The following is a 17,313-nucleotide window of genomic DNA, read 5'->3' on the forward strand; positions in this document are numbered from 1 at the left end:
CAAAAAACTTAGTTTCTCGATCGTTAACCTGTGCTACTTGCTCTCCAACTCGCGGTTAAGCTAGCGTTGGCCTTCCAGGAGGTCTAGGGTGATACATTTTTGGTCCCGCCCACTATAAATCAAAATTTGATTGGTTAATTCATCTGTCACTTCCTACATAAACATACGCTGCCATAGCCTTCTGTCCGGCAATGAAGACTTCCTACATAAACATCTCATCATCTCTAGCCGCTTTATCCTGTTCTACAGGGTCGCAGGCAAGCTGGAGCCTATCCCGGCTGACTACGGGCGAAAGGCGGGGTACACCCTGGACAAGTCCTACATAAACATACGCTATATAAAACAGACTATAATAGTCATGTACTCAATATATTTTTCCAAATATATAATTTTTTTTGAAGTAAGAATGTTTTGACACACATCTGCTGTTTGTATCGGATCAAATATGTAAATTAGCATTATAAAATTCCGTGTGAAAAGTTGAGTGTTTATCTGAGTAGCCATTTGGCTGGGTGCCAACTAGTGTATTGTGTTGTAGGGAAGCCAGAATTCTTTCCCCTGCCTCTGTGTTTTGATAGCCCTATCATTCATTGTTTTCTAGGTATGTTTGCCTATGTTAAGAAAACTCGTAAAATCTGTCATTTTATTCATTACTGTATGGTTTATTTCCTTTATTGTACATTGTAAACTACAGTATACGATCAATATTAAGTGCATGACTATTATAGTCTGTTTTATGAGTAAACGAGCTCTCAACCCTTCTCTACCAAGAGCCAACAAACAAAAAAAATTAATTGAATAACTCTGTTTTCAGGACAGTAACACTCATTTCTGAAGCAAATTTGATAGAAAATGAGTCCAAATTAAAATTAGAAGAGAACAATTATGACATTATGAAATAAATTACATATAGCATTTGAAATACGGATACGTTTGGGCCGAAGGCCCTGACAGTTCCCCTCTGAGTTCTACTGTTCTGTGTTGCACAATCACGTTTTTCTTCAGCTCTGCTTGGTTCAATTTGATGACCCCTGTAAAGTGAAAGAGACAAAATATCAACACGTTCTTCTAAGTAGAAATACATTTTTGAATATGCTACTCGACGGTTTTGTAACTATATTTGGATCTAATTTCAAAAAACGAGACTTCAGACTACAGATTTCCTCTACACGGAACTGGGTATGTAGTATGTGTTTCTACCCGGATCCTTCACGAATTGCACACAGTACGCTTGAAAAATTCCTTAGCGGGCCGGGAAACCACGCATGCACCGACCAATAAACAACACTTGTTTATCTCTGTATTTGAGGGTGAGTTATTTGTAACATTTCTCTGTATGGGTAATACGAGGACGTCTTTCCTAAGTAGATACTAATAGATGTTAGATGCTGGCTATTTATCCTGAATTAAGAAGCATCTGTTGTCGCAGCAGAATTGGCAGCCTCTGGTTTCCCTCCAATGGCTGGGTTTTAAATGGCTCCCTATGGGACATATGGGTCACTACAATGAGCGCATACGTTCTTTTTTCTGTCCCTGGTGCAGTGTATCGGGAAACGGGGTGGATTCGAACTTGTAAATCTTGGTGGAAAATAATGAGATGGTGTTTAGTAACTTAACGTGAGCAACACTGACACTTTCTTTGTAGTTAGAGCAACCAAGACAAACAACTGAGTGTGGCTAATCTGTTACAATGCACAATTCGCCACTTTCTACTCCATGGGTACTTGACAAATAGAGGTGAAACAGTTTTTTTTTTATGTTCCAATTTTCACACAAAATGTATGAAATTCTAATGTTCAAAGGCTTAAGTTTTTTAAACTGTTTAGTGTTTTATAGAATTCCCCCTCTTTCTGCTATGTTCTAAGCCTTTTTCACAACCACAGACATAAAATGTCCTGCGGTGTGACATCATATTACAGTAAAGATAAAATACACATATATTGCTGATTTCAACTGCAGATGACATATGTTAAAGTTTAAGAAGCCCTTTCTCAAAATCATCATTGAAATCTAGGATACAGTTATTTTCGACAGCTGTTTTTCAGTTCACTCCTTACTTCGATTCCTTACTCTCACTCACTCCCATGGAAATATTTTGTAAAATGCAAAAAAATCTTACTGTTCTGTTTGGTTTTCTTGTGATAGTTAAATTATGCAGTGTTTTAAAAGGTACATCATGATAAAAATGAATTAACTTTACTTAAAAGGCATTTAATTCCATTTTAAGTGATGTCACGCCACAGGATGAAGTGAGGCACAGTTCAGTCATAAGTGGCAATTTTCTTTAATAACTAAAACTGATTTGCATTTATATCTTCACATGAGTTAAAATATAACATGACATTAGCATTTGTTTTTTTAGTAATTGATTTTGAACAAAAAGTGCAGTGAACACATCAAGTTGTTCAAGTGATTGAGGCGTTTCATCCAAGATCGCCACCAGGTCCTTTTTCATCTTTCTGTTTTTTGTTTTTGTATTCCTCCATACCTCACGAAATCTGTCTCGCTTTTGTTTCGGGAGTGAACTTATATTTCGAGACTTAATTTCTCCTTTTGCTTTCTTTTCTTTATCTGTTGATAAAACAAACAACTGTTACATCTAGGCAAGTTTCGATATGAACATTTATTATATGAATTCAGATTTAAACTCCCTCACTAACATCCTTTCCCTATATTAACTTATTTACTTTCTTCTTCTCTCCCTAAGGATCTCCTCACGCCTCGCTTCATCCTGATTTAACCTCTCCCGGTACCTTCTTGACCTTTCTTTGCTCATTCCTAAACAAATCATAAAAGCACTTTAAAAAAACATTTTAAAAACAAGTATCAGAAATTGTTGGCCTTCCATATACAATAAACATGAATACAAATACATCATACATTTTAATTTTAAAAATAACAGGACAGGAGCTTGAAATACATTTGCCTTAAGCATGTCACACTACAGGACATTAACAGCATTGTGGCCATTTTAATCCCTTACTATACATGACTGACATTGGAGCTAATGCTAACTGAATAATAATATTGTTTTTAACCCTTTTATGTTATATATTTAAAAAAATATTTTTTTTTCTTAAATAAGAGCTGTCACACTACAGGACACCAGAAATGGACACATACATTGTCTAACAGAAACATTGAAATCTGTATAAATATTAAGAGATTAATACTCACCTTTCAAACTTCACAGCACTCCCCAATAACTGAGTTACTTCCTGTTAGGGGTCTAGTTTTGAAGACCCCTACAGTTGTCCATGCAACTGCCTGTTCAAAAACCTGAACTTCCATGTCGCCGCAGGACGGCATTTATGTTACAAAATTGTTGTAAATATTACTGTATAATGTTTTTGCAAGTCAAAACCTTTTTTTTAATTAGTTAATATTTGCAAAATAATGCCAAAGCTTTTATGAATTATTCCAAATGTTGCTGGTTTATTTTATAGCTGTTTATATTTCATGTCTCATTCGTGTTACAGTCACACTGCAGGACATTCGGCATAACAACCTTAAAATAAACATGAACAAAAAATATTTTTTCATCCAAAAGTAAATTTACAACATAAAATACTGTAATTTTCTTCATTTACTTATGATTTTTGGAAGGAAAAACACATTTTAGTAAGTATTTACACTGTTACACTAAAATCACACGTCACATCAACCACCCCCATTCATTAAGGGACCACCACTAACTAGATTATATTTGAGTGGTGGATAATTCTCAACACATCAGTGACACTGATATGGTACTTTGTGTTGCATTGGTATAAGTCAACTAATCATTGCCATTGTGTAATTATGTAACATTGTATATATTGTGTATTGCAGTATATTTGTCCCCCCCAGGAAGTGAAGATTGTGAAATACACCCTTTCTTGTTCTCTGCAACAAAGTGAACATCATGGAGGTGGAAGACCCTATTTCTGCTAGATTTAGGACCATCGTTGAGGCACTCATGATAAAGACGACATCGGAGATTGTGAAGGTTTTTGATGATGTTATGTTGGAGACGAGAATGGAGATCTCTCGTAGCTGGAGGGAAATTGATGACTTGAAGCATGAGTTGGGACAGAGAGAAAAGCAGCAAGCAGAGTCCAATTTCAGAAGTCATATAACTCCAGTGACTTTCAAAACTGAAGAGAATGACATGGTGCTGTCCCAGCAGAGTCCGATGATTCTTGAAAGTACAAAAAACAGGGTAAGCCTTTTTCTGTATATACTGCAGCACTGCTCATTGAACTGCTTTAATTTTTTTTTCTGGTTCTTTCAAGTTGTAAGGTGTCAGCCAATTTTTACCAAATAGGAAACCAACAGATTGTAGCATTTTTGGTTTCTGAATGTTCTGAGATAATTTTATTTGATTAGACAATTTTGGTGATTTATGCAGTTGGACTTTAATGATATAGTTCCGTACTTGCTTTTGGTTTTAACCAAAGGGGTGTGTGTATTTACTACATGATTTAGTAGAGGTTGTTTGGAGTTTTTATACTTTTCAATTACTAAAATCTTGACATTCAGTTTTAACTAGGTGTGTGTCCATCACTGAGACCGATGCGATACACATCTCGATGCAGTGCCAATGATTCAGTACATTAAAGATGCATATGAAGCAACCACAAATGCAATACAGTAAGATTCCCTCCTATTTCAGTGTGGTTCGACACGATTTGATTTCTACACAATGTGATTGAACATGATGTGATGCAAAAGAATGATACTGTGCAATTCAATATAGCGGCTCTTCTTCCCCCATGATGATCTGTGACTCGCCTGACATGCCTGCAACTCATGTGAGACTTGGCCTTTAGACTGGATGGGAATTGACCACTGACAGTAGTGGTGATGAAAGAGCATACTTGAAAGACAGTTTAGAGAAGAGGACTCAATCTAAATCTAATATTAGTCAAACATTATTGATCACATTTTCTAAATAATAGTCATATGGCCTCTAGTAATGATTTATATATTAATAAATATGATTTTACCAATGCAAAGACACAAACGGTGCATCCCAGTTTCATTACAGATTGTATCCAGTGCATCTCTCTCTCTCTCTCTCATTTTTAAGAGAGAAAATCACATTTGTCAACTTTTGTTGGTGCACTGATGTGAACTGGTGAATCTTATCATCCCTAGTTTTAACCATATCAGACAATATGCTTCATGTGCCCTAAACTTCAAGTACATATTTGAAAACAGTTGTTATTCATGTAGGGTGAAATGCCTGAAAATGCCACGGTTGAGGAAACAGACACCAGACAGGACAGCGTTTTGGTTCCTGAACAAGCAACTCCAGAAATTACAGCGCCTGGTAAAGCTTTACAGACCTTGTTACATTTAAAATTATATTGTCAGATTGGATCTTATGTGAAAAACAATGCACATATTGGATGGTTTCTGAAACTGATGTGAAAATGTCATCTTTTCGGGGAAAAATCCATCTTTTGGTGAGTGAGTTTCATCTCTCGCTGAAAAAAAATGAGGAAAATCCAACCTTTAATTGAGATCAATTTATTTTGGGGAAAAACAAATCCTTCAAGAAATTTTTTCAACAAATACATGTGCCACTCTTATTGGCACCCCTGCATTTAATACTTTGTACAGCCTGCTTTTGCCAGTAAAACAGCACTGAGTCTTTGATAACATTTTACAAGGTTTGAGAATACAGAGGAGGGTATCTGAGACAATTCCTCTTTACAGAATCTCTCCAGATCATCCAAGGCCCTCTCTTGTGCACTCTCCTCTTCAGCTCACCCCGCAGGTTTTCAGTTCAGGTCAGGGGACTGAGATAGCCATGGCAGAAGCTTGATTCTGTGGTCAGCTAACCCTTTTTGTGTTGATTTGGACATGTGCTTTGAATCATTGTCCTGCTGGAAGATCCAATGATGACCCAGTTTTAGTTTCCAATAGTTTTAGTTGGTGTCCACTTTTTATTATTGCCCTAATAGTAGAAATGAGTAGACATTTTAAATTTTCAGGTGAAAAATTTCAAGTGGGCGGCACGGTGGTGTAGTGGTTAGCGCTGTTGCCTCACAGCAAGAAGGTCCTGGGTTCGAGCCCCGTGGCCGGCGAGGGCCTTTCTGTGTGGAGTTTGCATGTTCTCCCCGTGTCCGCGTGGGTTTCCTCCGGGTGCTCCGGTTTCCCCCACAGTCCAAAGACATGCAGGTTAGGTTAACTGGTGACTCTAAATTGACCGTAGGTGTGAATGTGAGTGTGAATGGTTGTCTGTGTCTATGTGTCAGCCCTGTGATGACCTGGCGACTTGTCCAGGGTGTACCCCGCCTTTCGCCCGTAGTCAGCTGGGATAGGCTCCAGCTTGCCTGCGACCCTGTAGAAGGATAAAGCGGCTAGAGATAATGAGATGAGATGAGAAATTTCAAGTGAGGAGCTTTTTAGGGCCCGAGCCCTATGGGCGAAGGCCCTATTGTTCTTGTAAGAGTTCACTATTATTATTCTTCCGTCTTCTTTATTTTTCTCCGCTGTTGGGCCATTTTCGGGGCACTTGCCATGGGCGAAAACGCACGAAATTTGGCGCCAGTTCCGAGAATTGCCACCGCTACTCAGAACCAAAAGCCCAAACTTGGCCGGGGCTCAGGGCCTCTATAGCGCCCCCTAAGTCGTTGTGATTTTGGCCTCCCGCATTAAGGTGCCTGGTTGCCATATAGTTTGTAGTAGTGGCATGCCATTTGGTATGCATATGTATCTCACTAAGCCGGACAAAAATGTAATGCCAATGCATTAGCCACGCCCAACAGGAAGTGAGGTAATTTCACTTTTGTGCGAAATGCATGGCCACGAAGACGGCGCAACTCCTCCTAGACCGTTCATGGGAATGTCACCAAAATTGATACACATCATTTACAGACATGGCTGACAAAAGTTACTAAATACGTTTCACGTACGATAAACCGTTCAGAGGTTATACGTCAATCAATTTTCACTTCAAAATTTTACATGCTAAAAAAATCATAACAAATCTTCTAATTGCTCAACAGTGCTCATACTTCACACGCTAATCACTCATTGGGCTTCTGACATGTTACCCAATTTCTGTGATATTTCGCCACTGGGGGCGCTATTTTTGGGCAAAAAATCCAATCTTTCCTCAAATTTGGTCAAACTTCACGGCCACCCTCTTACTGCCTCCCATGTCATGTATACCACATTTTGGGAATTTTCGTCCATGGGGGGCGCTGTTTTTGGCCAACGCAATTGCTCCAAAACGGGTTTTTGGTAAATAATTCCATAATGCTTTTCCTTCACACCACTACCTTGTGATAGTGCGTTGCTGTTGTAGACACTTATTTTTCCAACTCATAATCGCTCATGTACAGCATAGCGCCACCTACTGACATGGGAAAAACCAAAAAATTTATTCTTCAAAAATCTATATCTCATCTTCTATTTACTCAATTGTCATCAAACTTCATACGCAAACTCTTCATAGCTCACCTGACATGTACGCCAAATTTTGTGCACTTTCGCCCCTGGGGGTGCTGGTTACGGCAGAAATGATATTGCAGCTTCTGATTTGTCAAATTTGGCAAGCAAACTCTTTACAAGACCCTTATTGGGGCGCTTGCCATGGTCGACAACGCACGAAATTTGGCTCCTTTTTCTTAGACTGCCACCGCTACTGAGAACCAGAAGCCCAGATCCAGGCGGGCCTCAGGGCCTCTATAGCGCCCCCTAACTCGTTGTGATTTTGGCCTCCCGCATTAAGGTGCCTGGTTGCCATGTAGTTTGTAGTAGTGGCATGCCATTTGGTACTCATATGTATCTCACTAAGCCGGACAAAAATGTAATGCCAATGCATTAGCCACGCCCAACAGGACGTGAGGTACTTTCACTTTTGTGCGAAATGCATGGCCACGAAGACGGCACAACTCCTCCTAGACCGTTCATAGGAATGTCGCCAAAATTGATACACGTCATCTACAGACATGGCTGACAAAAGTTACTCAATATGTTTCACGTAGCATAAACCGTTCAGAAGTTATACGTCAATCAATTTTCAATGCAAAATTTTACATGCTTAAAAATTCATAAATCTTCTAATTGCTCAAAACTGCTCATACTTCACACGCAAATCACTCATTGGGCTTCTGACATGTTACCCCATTTCTGTGATATTTCGCCACTGGGGGCGCTATTTTTGGGCAAAAAATCCAATCTTTCCTCAAATTTTGTCAAACTTCACGGCCACCCTCTTACTACCTCCCATGTCATGTATACCACATTTTGGGAATTTTCGTCCATGGGGGGCGCTGTTTTTGGCCGACGCAATTGCTCCAAAACGGGTTTTTGGTAAATAATTCCATAATGCTTTTCCTTCACACCACTTCCTTGTGATAGTGCGTTGCTGTTGTAGACACTTATTTCTCCAACTCATAATCGCTCATGTACAGCATCGCGCCACCTACTGACATGGGAAATACCAAAAAATTTATTCTTCAAAAATCTATATCTCATCTTCTATTTACTCAATTGTCATCAAACTTCATACGCAAACTCTTCATAGCTCACCTGACATGTACGCCAAATTTTGTGCACTTTCGCCCCTGGGGGTTATTATTATTATTTTTCTGTCGCATTTGACCTTATTTGAGGCATTTCCCCATGCACGAAAACTCATGAAATTTGATACACACATCAGTCTTTGTAACCGCTTCTCAGCCACAGACGTTTGGCCCCGGGCGTGGCCCCGGGACTTCATAGCGCCCCCTTATTGAAACAAATCTCTTCAGAACCTATGGCCAGAACCTTACTCAGAACCCTTAGATCAGTACAAAAATGACATGAATCATGATAGTTGTCCTAGCAACACACACACACTGCAGACACAGGGAAGCTAAGATGACTTAAGATTACAGCGTGAGATGGAGATAAGGAGGAGACACATGTATAGTTTTGTACATATATAAATGTACATTTTCACACCACAGAAACACACACACACACACACACACACACACACACACACACATTAGTGTTTGTCTGTCTGTCTCTCATCCGTCAAGCAGTCATGGCATTTGCAACATGCACATCACCTTTGAACATTTGATGAATATATGACATGTGACTGTTTTGTTGGGTGGCGGAATGTCCTGGGTTGCGGAACCACATGGGCGAGGGCCCGTCAAGGCCGCTAGCGGCTTTAATTTTTTTTTTTATTATTTTTAAATAACCATTCCCTGAATTATGAAGGTTAACTCATTCTCCCTTATTTGGTTTGTGTTCTCTTATCTTTCCCATGTTGATGGATGACTAAGGGAATTTGGTCTTTGTGTCACCACATATTTGTACCCCAGTTAATCAGGAAGTCATGGATTACAGCTTGAAAGTTCCTACACACTGCAGTCAACTCAAAAATGTTCAATTTAAATGGAAAACGTGCTTCAGTTACATTGTGTTCACTATAATTTACAGGAGTGTCTATAATTGTGGCATGTGTTTTTTGTTAAATTATTTCTTGGTGAGAGATTTGTTTTTCTCTGAATACATTTATTTCGGTTAAAAGTTGGAGTTTTCTCTTTTTTTCAATGTGAAATAAACTACACTAGAAGGTGGATTTTTATTTCCTAACCCTTTTTACTAATCTTTACAAGGGATGCCAATAATCGAGGGGGGGGGTGCATGTATGCAGGAATAAATGAATGATACAGTACCAGTCAAAATTTTGGGCACCTACTCACTGATAGTCAAAATACAGGAAAAAAAATCTACATTGTAGAGCAATACTGAAGACATCAAAATTATGAAATAACACATGGAACATGTATGGAATTATGTGGTAAACAAAAAAAGTTAAAAGTTTCATATTTTAGATTCTTAAATACAGTGCCTTGAAAAAGTATTCATACCCCTTGAACTTCTTCACATTTTTCCACCTTACAACCACGAACTTAAAAGTTTTTTTATTGAGATTTTATGTGATAGACCAACACAGAGTAGCACATAATTGTGAAGTGAAATAAAAATGATAAATGGTCTTCAAAATTTTAAACAAATAAAAATCTCAAAAATGTGATGTGCATTAGTATTTAGCCCCCTGCATCAATACTTTGTAGAGCCACCTTTTGCTGCAATTACAGCTGCAAGTCTTTTGTGGTATGTTTCTACCAGCTTTGCACATCTAGACACTGAAATTTTTGCCCATTCTTCTTTGCAAAATAGCTCAAGCTCAGCCAGATTGGATGGAGAGCGTCTGTGAACAGCAATTTGACTGGGCCATTCTAACACATGAATATTCTTTGATCTAAACCATTCCACTGTAGCTCTGGCTGTATGTTTAGGGTCATTGTCTTGCTGGAAGGTGAATCTCCTTCTCAGGCTATGTTTACATTAGACCGTATCTGTCTAGTTTTCTTCGCGGATGCACTGTCCGTTTACATTAAACCGCCTGGAAACGCCGGGAAACGGGAATCCACCAGCGTCCACGTATTCAGTCCAGATCGTGTCAGCTCCGGTGCTGTGTAAACATTCAGAATACGCGGATACGCTGTGCTGAGCTCTAGCTGGCGTCTCATTGGACAACGTCACGGTGACATCCACCTTCCTGATTCGCTGGCGTTGGTCATGTGACGCGACTGCTGAAAAACGGCGCGGACTTCCGCCTTGTATCACCTTTCATTAAAGAGTATAAAAGTATGAAAATACTGCAAATACTGATGAAAATACTGCCCATTGTGTAGTTATGATTGTCTTTAGGCTTGCCATCCTTCCACTTGCAAGTGGTAAGTGATGTGCGCTGGGATCACACACACAGCGGCTCAGTCCCGAAAACACTGCTAGTGTGCTTCACTCGCGTGCTGTGTGAGCTGCGCAGGGCCGGAGTGCGCACCCTCCAGAGGGCACTCGCTGTTCAGGGCGGAGTGATTTGGAGCGCAGGATGCCTGCGGAGCCGAGCGTATCCGTGTATTGGTATTGTTGTGTGCACGCAAATCGTGTATTGGTGTTGCTGTGTGCACACTAATCGTTTTAAAAATGTTAATCTGATGATCCGCTGATACAGTCTAATGTAAACATGGGCTCAGTCTCAAGTCTTTTGCAGCCTCCAACAGGTTTTCTTCCAGGATTGCCCTGTATTTAGCTCCATCCATCTTCCCATCAACTCTGACCAGCTTCCCTGTCCCTGCTGAAGAAAAGCATCCCCATAGCATGATGCTGCCACCACCATGTTTCACAGTGGGGATGGTGTGTGCAGGGTGATGAGCAGTGTTAGTTTTCTGCCACACGTAGCGCTTTGCATTTAGGCCAAAAAGTTCAACTTTGGTCTCATTTGACCAAAGCACCTTCTTCTACATGTTTGCTGTGTCCCCTACATGGCTTCTGACAAACTGCAAACGGGACTTTTTATGCCTGTCTTTCAACAATGGCTTTCTTCTTGCCACTCTTCCAAAAAGGCCAGATTTGTAGAGTGTACGACTTATAGTCGTCCTGTGCACAGATTCTCCCACCTGAGCTGTGGATTTCTGCAGCTCCTCCAGAGTGATCATGGGCCTCTTGGCTGCTTCTCTGACCAGTGCTCTCCTTGCTCACTCTGTCAGTTTAGGTGGACGGCCATGTCTTGGTAGGTTTGCAGTTGTGCCATACTTTTTCCATTTTTGAATGATGGCTTGAACAGTGCTGCTTGAGATGTTCAGAGCTTGGGATATTTTTTTATAACCTAACCCTGCTTTAAACTTCTCCAGAACTTTATCCCTGACCTGTCTGGTGAGTTCTTTGGTCTTCATGATGCTGTTTGTTCTTCAGTGTTCTCTAACAAACCACTGAGGACTTCACAGAACAAGTGTATTTATGCTGAGAGTAAATTACACACAGTAGGACTCTGTTAACTAATTAGATGACTTCTGAAGGCAATTGATTGCACTGGATTGTATTTAGAGGTATCAGAGTACAGGGGGCTGAATACTAATGCACACCACATTTTTCAGATTTTTATTTGTTTAAAATTCTGAAGACCATTTATCATTTTCATTTCACTTCACAATTATGTGCTACTCTGTGTTGGTCTATCACATAAAATCTCAATAAAAAACTTTTAAGTTTGTGGTTGTAAGGTGGAAAAATGTGAAAAAGTTCAAGGGGTATGAATACTTTTTCAAGGCACTGTAGTCACTGTTTACCTTGATGATGTTTTGCACACTGTTGGCATTATCTTAATCAGCTTCATGAGGAAATGCTTTTCAGTTAACAGGTGTACCTCGTCCAAAGGTAATTCGTGCAATTTCTTGCTTTCTTAAAGTTAAAAAATAATAATAAATAAATACCGTTTGCTGATCACAGCAAGTGCCCTGATGTCCCCCCATGTTTAAATTAAAAATAAAACTTTATAACAATTTTATCCATTTTAAAAGTTTAGCTGTTGCTAAAAATAGGCTTACCTGGCCGCATCCATTTGCACTGAAACTGGATATCCGCTTGTGATGTAACTAGTACGCCATTTACTTTCATTGCATAGAGCCATCAAATAAAGGCTTCTAATTCTTAAAAAAAAAAATCCCTGGGTGCTGTAGCACACTGGTCTTGTGTGTGCATGCGCACGTGTGTTCACTGCTTCAGACGGGTTAAATACAGAGAAAGAACTTCACTGTGCTGTAATGTGTATGTGACAAATATAGAGCCTTCTAATTCTAAAAGTCTGATCGGTAACTTTCTGCAACCATATGATTTTGCTGGCAACAAAATGCATGACTCAACAGACTTCACGTTTATGACGTTTTTAAATCTCACTCAGCTAGATAACGCGTACGCAGTACTGAGACAGATACTCGTAAATAGTGGCTGTTATAGCAACATGATTCTTGCCATCTAGACTGCCTTTCTCTGAATAAAAACAAACAAAAGCATATTTTATTTTAAAAGAAAAACAATCTGGACACAGTCTACAGGTACAAATATAAACAAGTGAACACTTGAAACCTGTCTTGTATGGATATTATCTGTCAGTATAAAGGCCTCTATTTTTTGGGTGTTGTTTGCCTTTAATGTTTTTGAGATAATCAAATAGTAAATAATAAAAATACAGCAAATAGCCTTATTCCACAACTGTAGTAATCCATATTATGTCAAGAACCGCTCAACTAAGTAAAGAGAAACGATGTCCATCATTACTTTGACGTGAAGTGTCTCTCTTTTTTTTTTTTTGAAAAAAAAAGAAAGAAAAAACATTGAATTAGGTGTGTCCAAACTTTTGACTGGTAGTGTGTGTGTGTGTGTGTGTGAGTGAGTGAGAGAGAAAGTAGGACATCACTTTTAATGGTGGTCTCTTAATTTTTTCCCCCTGGCTGTATATATACACACAATACCTACATGTATACAAAAAGGATTTTGTGGTGTGTATTTTTTTATATTTCCCTACTGAATAATACGACTGGGATTTTTTTCTTTGCTTTTGTGCTTTTTACAGAAACATCTGGCTCAGAGGCCCAGGTAACCAAGTTAGAAACGAGACCTAAAAGCAGTCATCAACCTACATCTCGTGCAGTCTCAGAGCCTCAGACATCTGCCACAGAGACCAAAGTGCTGCCGAGTTCTCCAATCCAAGCTGTTTCAGTGGTCAGCCCCCAGCAAACGTCATCTAGCACAGACATCATAATTCTGAGTAAAAAGTCACCGGGGAAGGGAGCAGTGGTGTCAAAGAAAAAATACATGCAAAAAAAAATTTCTTCCACACAAAGCAACAGTCTAACACACACACTCCGTGACAGGCACCTCCTGAGCAGCCAGAAACCTTGTCTGTGCTGCTTTTCAGACCAATACCCAGAGCAACAAAACGAGCCAAAAAAGGTTTCACCGATGGCTTCACGTGTGTACACCTGCACGGACTGTGGGACAAAGTTTCACGAAAGGGCCACATTTAAGAGCCACAAGTGCTCCAGCAAGCCTAAGTGTAGCAGGTGTGGACAGACATTCACTAGTCTGAAATCTCTGGCCAGTCACAATCGGATTGTACCCCCTACATTGAAGAAGCCATTCCCATACAAGTGCTACCTCTGTGATCACATGTTTGCTACTCAGTGTGGCTGGAACATACACAAGCGGATCCATGCTCATGGTCATGTTTCTGAGATGGCTCAAGATGATCTCCACAGCCCCTCCAATTCATTTCCAGTGTCCAAAGAACTAAAGGCCAAAGTAGAAGTTCGCTTGGAGAGAATTTCAGAGGCTGAGTTGGAAGCTGCATTATTTCCTAAAGGCTCCTTGTTGTTCGATGATAACAGAGTGAGCTCTGTGGGGCCATCCAAGAACCTGTCCTCAATTGTGGAACCCACACCATCTACAGGGACCTCTAATAAACCGTCTGCAGGCACAACCAGCAATTCACCAATGTTAAATAAGGCATCTGTATCTAACAGCTATACAGAGCTTGTCATGGAATGTCAGGCTTTCAGTTCAGGGACTGAATCAAATGAACGCGTCAGGCAGTTAGGTGAGGGAACAGAAGCTTCAGTTTTTCCAACTGTCTCGAGCAAAAACCAGCCAGTGGAAAAGTGGACGCAGTCAAAATCATTGATTGCACGTAGAGTTGACAGTGTGGAGTGTGATGAAGGTTCATCCAGTGCAAGTGAAGATTTATCAAAAGGATTAAATTCACTTTCACGGAAACGGAAAATGTCAGGTAAACATTTTGCATTTAAAATTTGAGTGAGTGGTTCAATATTGACCCTGCATCACAAAAGATGAGCTATTCTTTGGAATGCTGTGACTCTCAAAGTTTTAATGGTTAGAAAATTCTCAACATATTTTTTTTTCCCAGATTGCAATCATGATATGTACAATGGTGTGTTTCCTGTTGAGAAAATTCTCAGATGGAGAAATACAAAGGTGAGTCACATTTTAAGAAAATTAATGGAGATAATTCAATCCTAAAATCCATATTGCACAAGATAAGATCAAAAGAACCTAAAACTGAAGATGACAGAGCAGTGAACATACACCGAGTTACACAGTTTTATGGAAAATGTCGTCTTTTTTGTCTCTCCATAAAGCAGTTCTCACGAGAAACCTTATAGTTTATGTAAAATAATATTGGCTTGTTTTTATGGTTCTCTTTCCTATTCTTTAAAATAAAAAGGGTCGAAATGAAGTCAGAATCAAGTGGATGCCTTGCTCATTATGGTAAGCTGATTTGTATAAACCTACTATGAAAATTATCTATAATACTATTAAAGACTAAGCTGTATAAATCAAATTAGTTGCCTGTGATGAACCACTATGTTGTATACAATTGTGCTTGTACAAACTTTATAAACTCAGTAGTCAAGGTTTTTTTTTTTTGTGTGTTTCAGTGGGGCAAAATGGAAAAACACATGGGAGCCAGCTGAAAGTTTTATCTCTTATAAGGATGGCAAAAATGAAGAAACTGACAAACAAAATTAAAATGTGTGGTGACAGTAATGTTTGCGCTCACTGTACAGATGGCACAAAGCTTATGAGCTGAGAATGTTGGTAGAGTTACTGATTTTTAGATTGAGCTCTGTGCTTTGTGTTTGGGCATATAAAAGGCAAAAACAGGATAAGATCTATATATGTATTATCATGATTTATTTTTTTCGCGGTCCGGTTTCCATCAAATCCTGCGCTCTGATTGGCTGGCGAGCGGGTCCGGTTACGGACCTCTGGCGACCCACTCGTTCACAACAACAACAATCATCGTAGCAATTTTTGTCAACATTTATTTTCGCATTTCTCAAGAGAATAGCATTAATTTTACAGCATGGATAGCGATGACAGTCTTCACAGCGAAAGTGAGTTTTACTATCCTGAGGAAGACGAAATAAAAGAAAACATTTCAGGAGAAAGCTAAAAACCTGTAACTGTTGCTAACGCCGAGCAAAAACATGGCTGAATCTTGAATGAATAAATTTTGTATAAATAGGGGACTGCATAGGCAGCAAAATGTAGTTGTTTTTTTTTTTTTCCTGCCATGGAAGTGCACTTGTATACTGAGGAGGAAGTAAATGGCGGCTTGCCTCGGCTCGGTTTTCCCTTTCGGGCACTCTCATTTTCTGTTAGAATTTGGTAAAGAAAAAAATAAATATATTATTTACCAGCTTATGGTCGGTCTGTATGGTGAAATACCGTGACCTCAGCCTTAAATACTGACCTCGGCCCAGAGGGCCTCGGTCAGTACTTTCAAGACCTTGGTCATGGTATTTCACGATACGGACCTCCCAGCTGGTAGATAACTTGTATTTATTTTTTTCACGGTCCGGTTTCCATCAAATCCTGTCCTCTGATTGGCTGGCGAGTGGGTCCATATCCTATGATGCGGACCCTGGTTACGGACCTCTGGCGACTCGCTCGTTCACAACAACAAACAACATAGCAATTTTTGTCAACATTTATTTTCGCATTTCTAAGAAGAATAGCATTAATTTTACAGCATGGATAGCAATGACAGTCTTCACAGCGAAAACGAGTTTTACTACCCTGAGGAAGAAGAAATAAAAGAAAACATTTCAGGAGAAGGCTAAAAATCTGGACTGTTGCTAACGCCGAGCAAAAACATGGCTGAATCCTGAATGACTCAATTTTGTATAAATAGGGGACTACGTAGGCAGCAAAATGTAGTTTTTTTTTTTTTTTTTTCCTGCTTTGGAAGTGCACTTGTTTACCGAGGAGGAAGTCATTTACATGACAGCCGTGAATGAGGATTCAAAATGGTGCCTCGGCGCTCTCGTTTTCTGTTAGAATTTGGTAAAGGAAAAAAATATATATATATTATTTACCAGCTTAAGGTCGGTCCGTATGGTGAAATACCGTGACCTTGGTCTTGAATACTGACCTTGACCCAGAGGGCCTCTGTCAGTACTTTCAAGACCTCGGTCACGGTATTTCACGATACGGACCTCCCAGCTGGTAAATAACATTTATTTTTTTCACGGTCCAAATCCTGCGCTCTGATTGGCTGGCAAGCGGGTCTGTATCCTACGGTACAGACCCCAGTTATGGACCTCTGGTGATTTGCTCGTTCACAACAACAAACATAGTAGCAATTTGTGTCAACATTTATTTTCGCATTTCTCCGGAGAAATGTGTTATTTACCAGCTGGGAGGTCTGTATCGTGAAATACCGTGACCGAGGTCTTGAAAGTACTGACCGAGGCCCTCTGGGCTGAGGTCAGTATTCAAGGCCGAGGTCATGGTATTTCACCATACAGACCGACCTTAAGCTGGTAAATAATATATTTATTTTTTCTTTACCAAATTCTAACAGAAAACGAGAGCGCCCGAAAGGGAAAACCGAGCCGAGCCGCCAATTTGAATCTTCATTCATGGCTGTAATGCAAATTGCTTCCTCTT

The 17,313-nt window shown here is 39.7% G+C and overlaps 1 protein-coding gene across 1 annotated transcript; it reads left to right on the top strand.

The window, feature by feature from the left end:
- The first annotated feature begins 1,224 nt into the window (after positions 1 to 1,224).
- Positions 1,225 to 17,084, top strand: zgc:66472 (uncharacterized protein LOC327494 homolog). The gene is made up of 7 exons (XM_060926172.1): positions 1,225 to 1,310; positions 3,832 to 4,201; positions 5,218 to 5,314; positions 13,415 to 14,626; positions 14,765 to 14,832; positions 15,083 to 15,126; positions 15,297 to 17,084. Exons 2-7 carry the CDS (start codon positions 3,905 to 3,907, stop codon positions 15,385 to 15,387), a joined length of 1,809 nt encoding a protein of 602 aa, XP_060782155.1. The 5' UTR covers positions 1,225 to 1,310; positions 3,832 to 3,904; the 3' UTR covers positions 15,388 to 17,084.
- Positions 17,085 to 17,313: the final 229 nt, after the last annotated feature.

The sequence above is a fragment of the Neoarius graeffei genome, chromosome 7 (assembly GCF_027579695.1).
Source record: "Neoarius graeffei isolate fNeoGra1 chromosome 7, fNeoGra1.pri, whole genome shotgun sequence".
NCBI classification, from domain to species: domain Eukaryota; kingdom Metazoa; phylum Chordata; class Actinopteri; order Siluriformes; family Ariidae; genus Neoarius; species Neoarius graeffei.

What these genes read in the sequence shown, in the direction of transcription:
- zgc:66472 (XM_060926172.1), top strand. Translation starts at nt 3,905, where the DNA reads ATGGAGGTGGAAGACCCTATTTCTGCTAGATTTAGGACCATCGTTGAG. An exon ending in TTGAAAGTACAAAAAACAGG is followed by an intron (nt 4,202 to 5,217) that starts GTAAGCCTTTTT and finishes TTATTCATGTAG; the next exon opens with GGTGAAATGCCTGAAAATGC. An exon ending in TCAGATGGAGAAATACAAAG is followed by an intron (nt 14,833 to 15,082) that starts GTGAGTCACATT and finishes TAAAATAAAAAG; the next exon opens with GGTCGAAATGAAGTCAGAAT.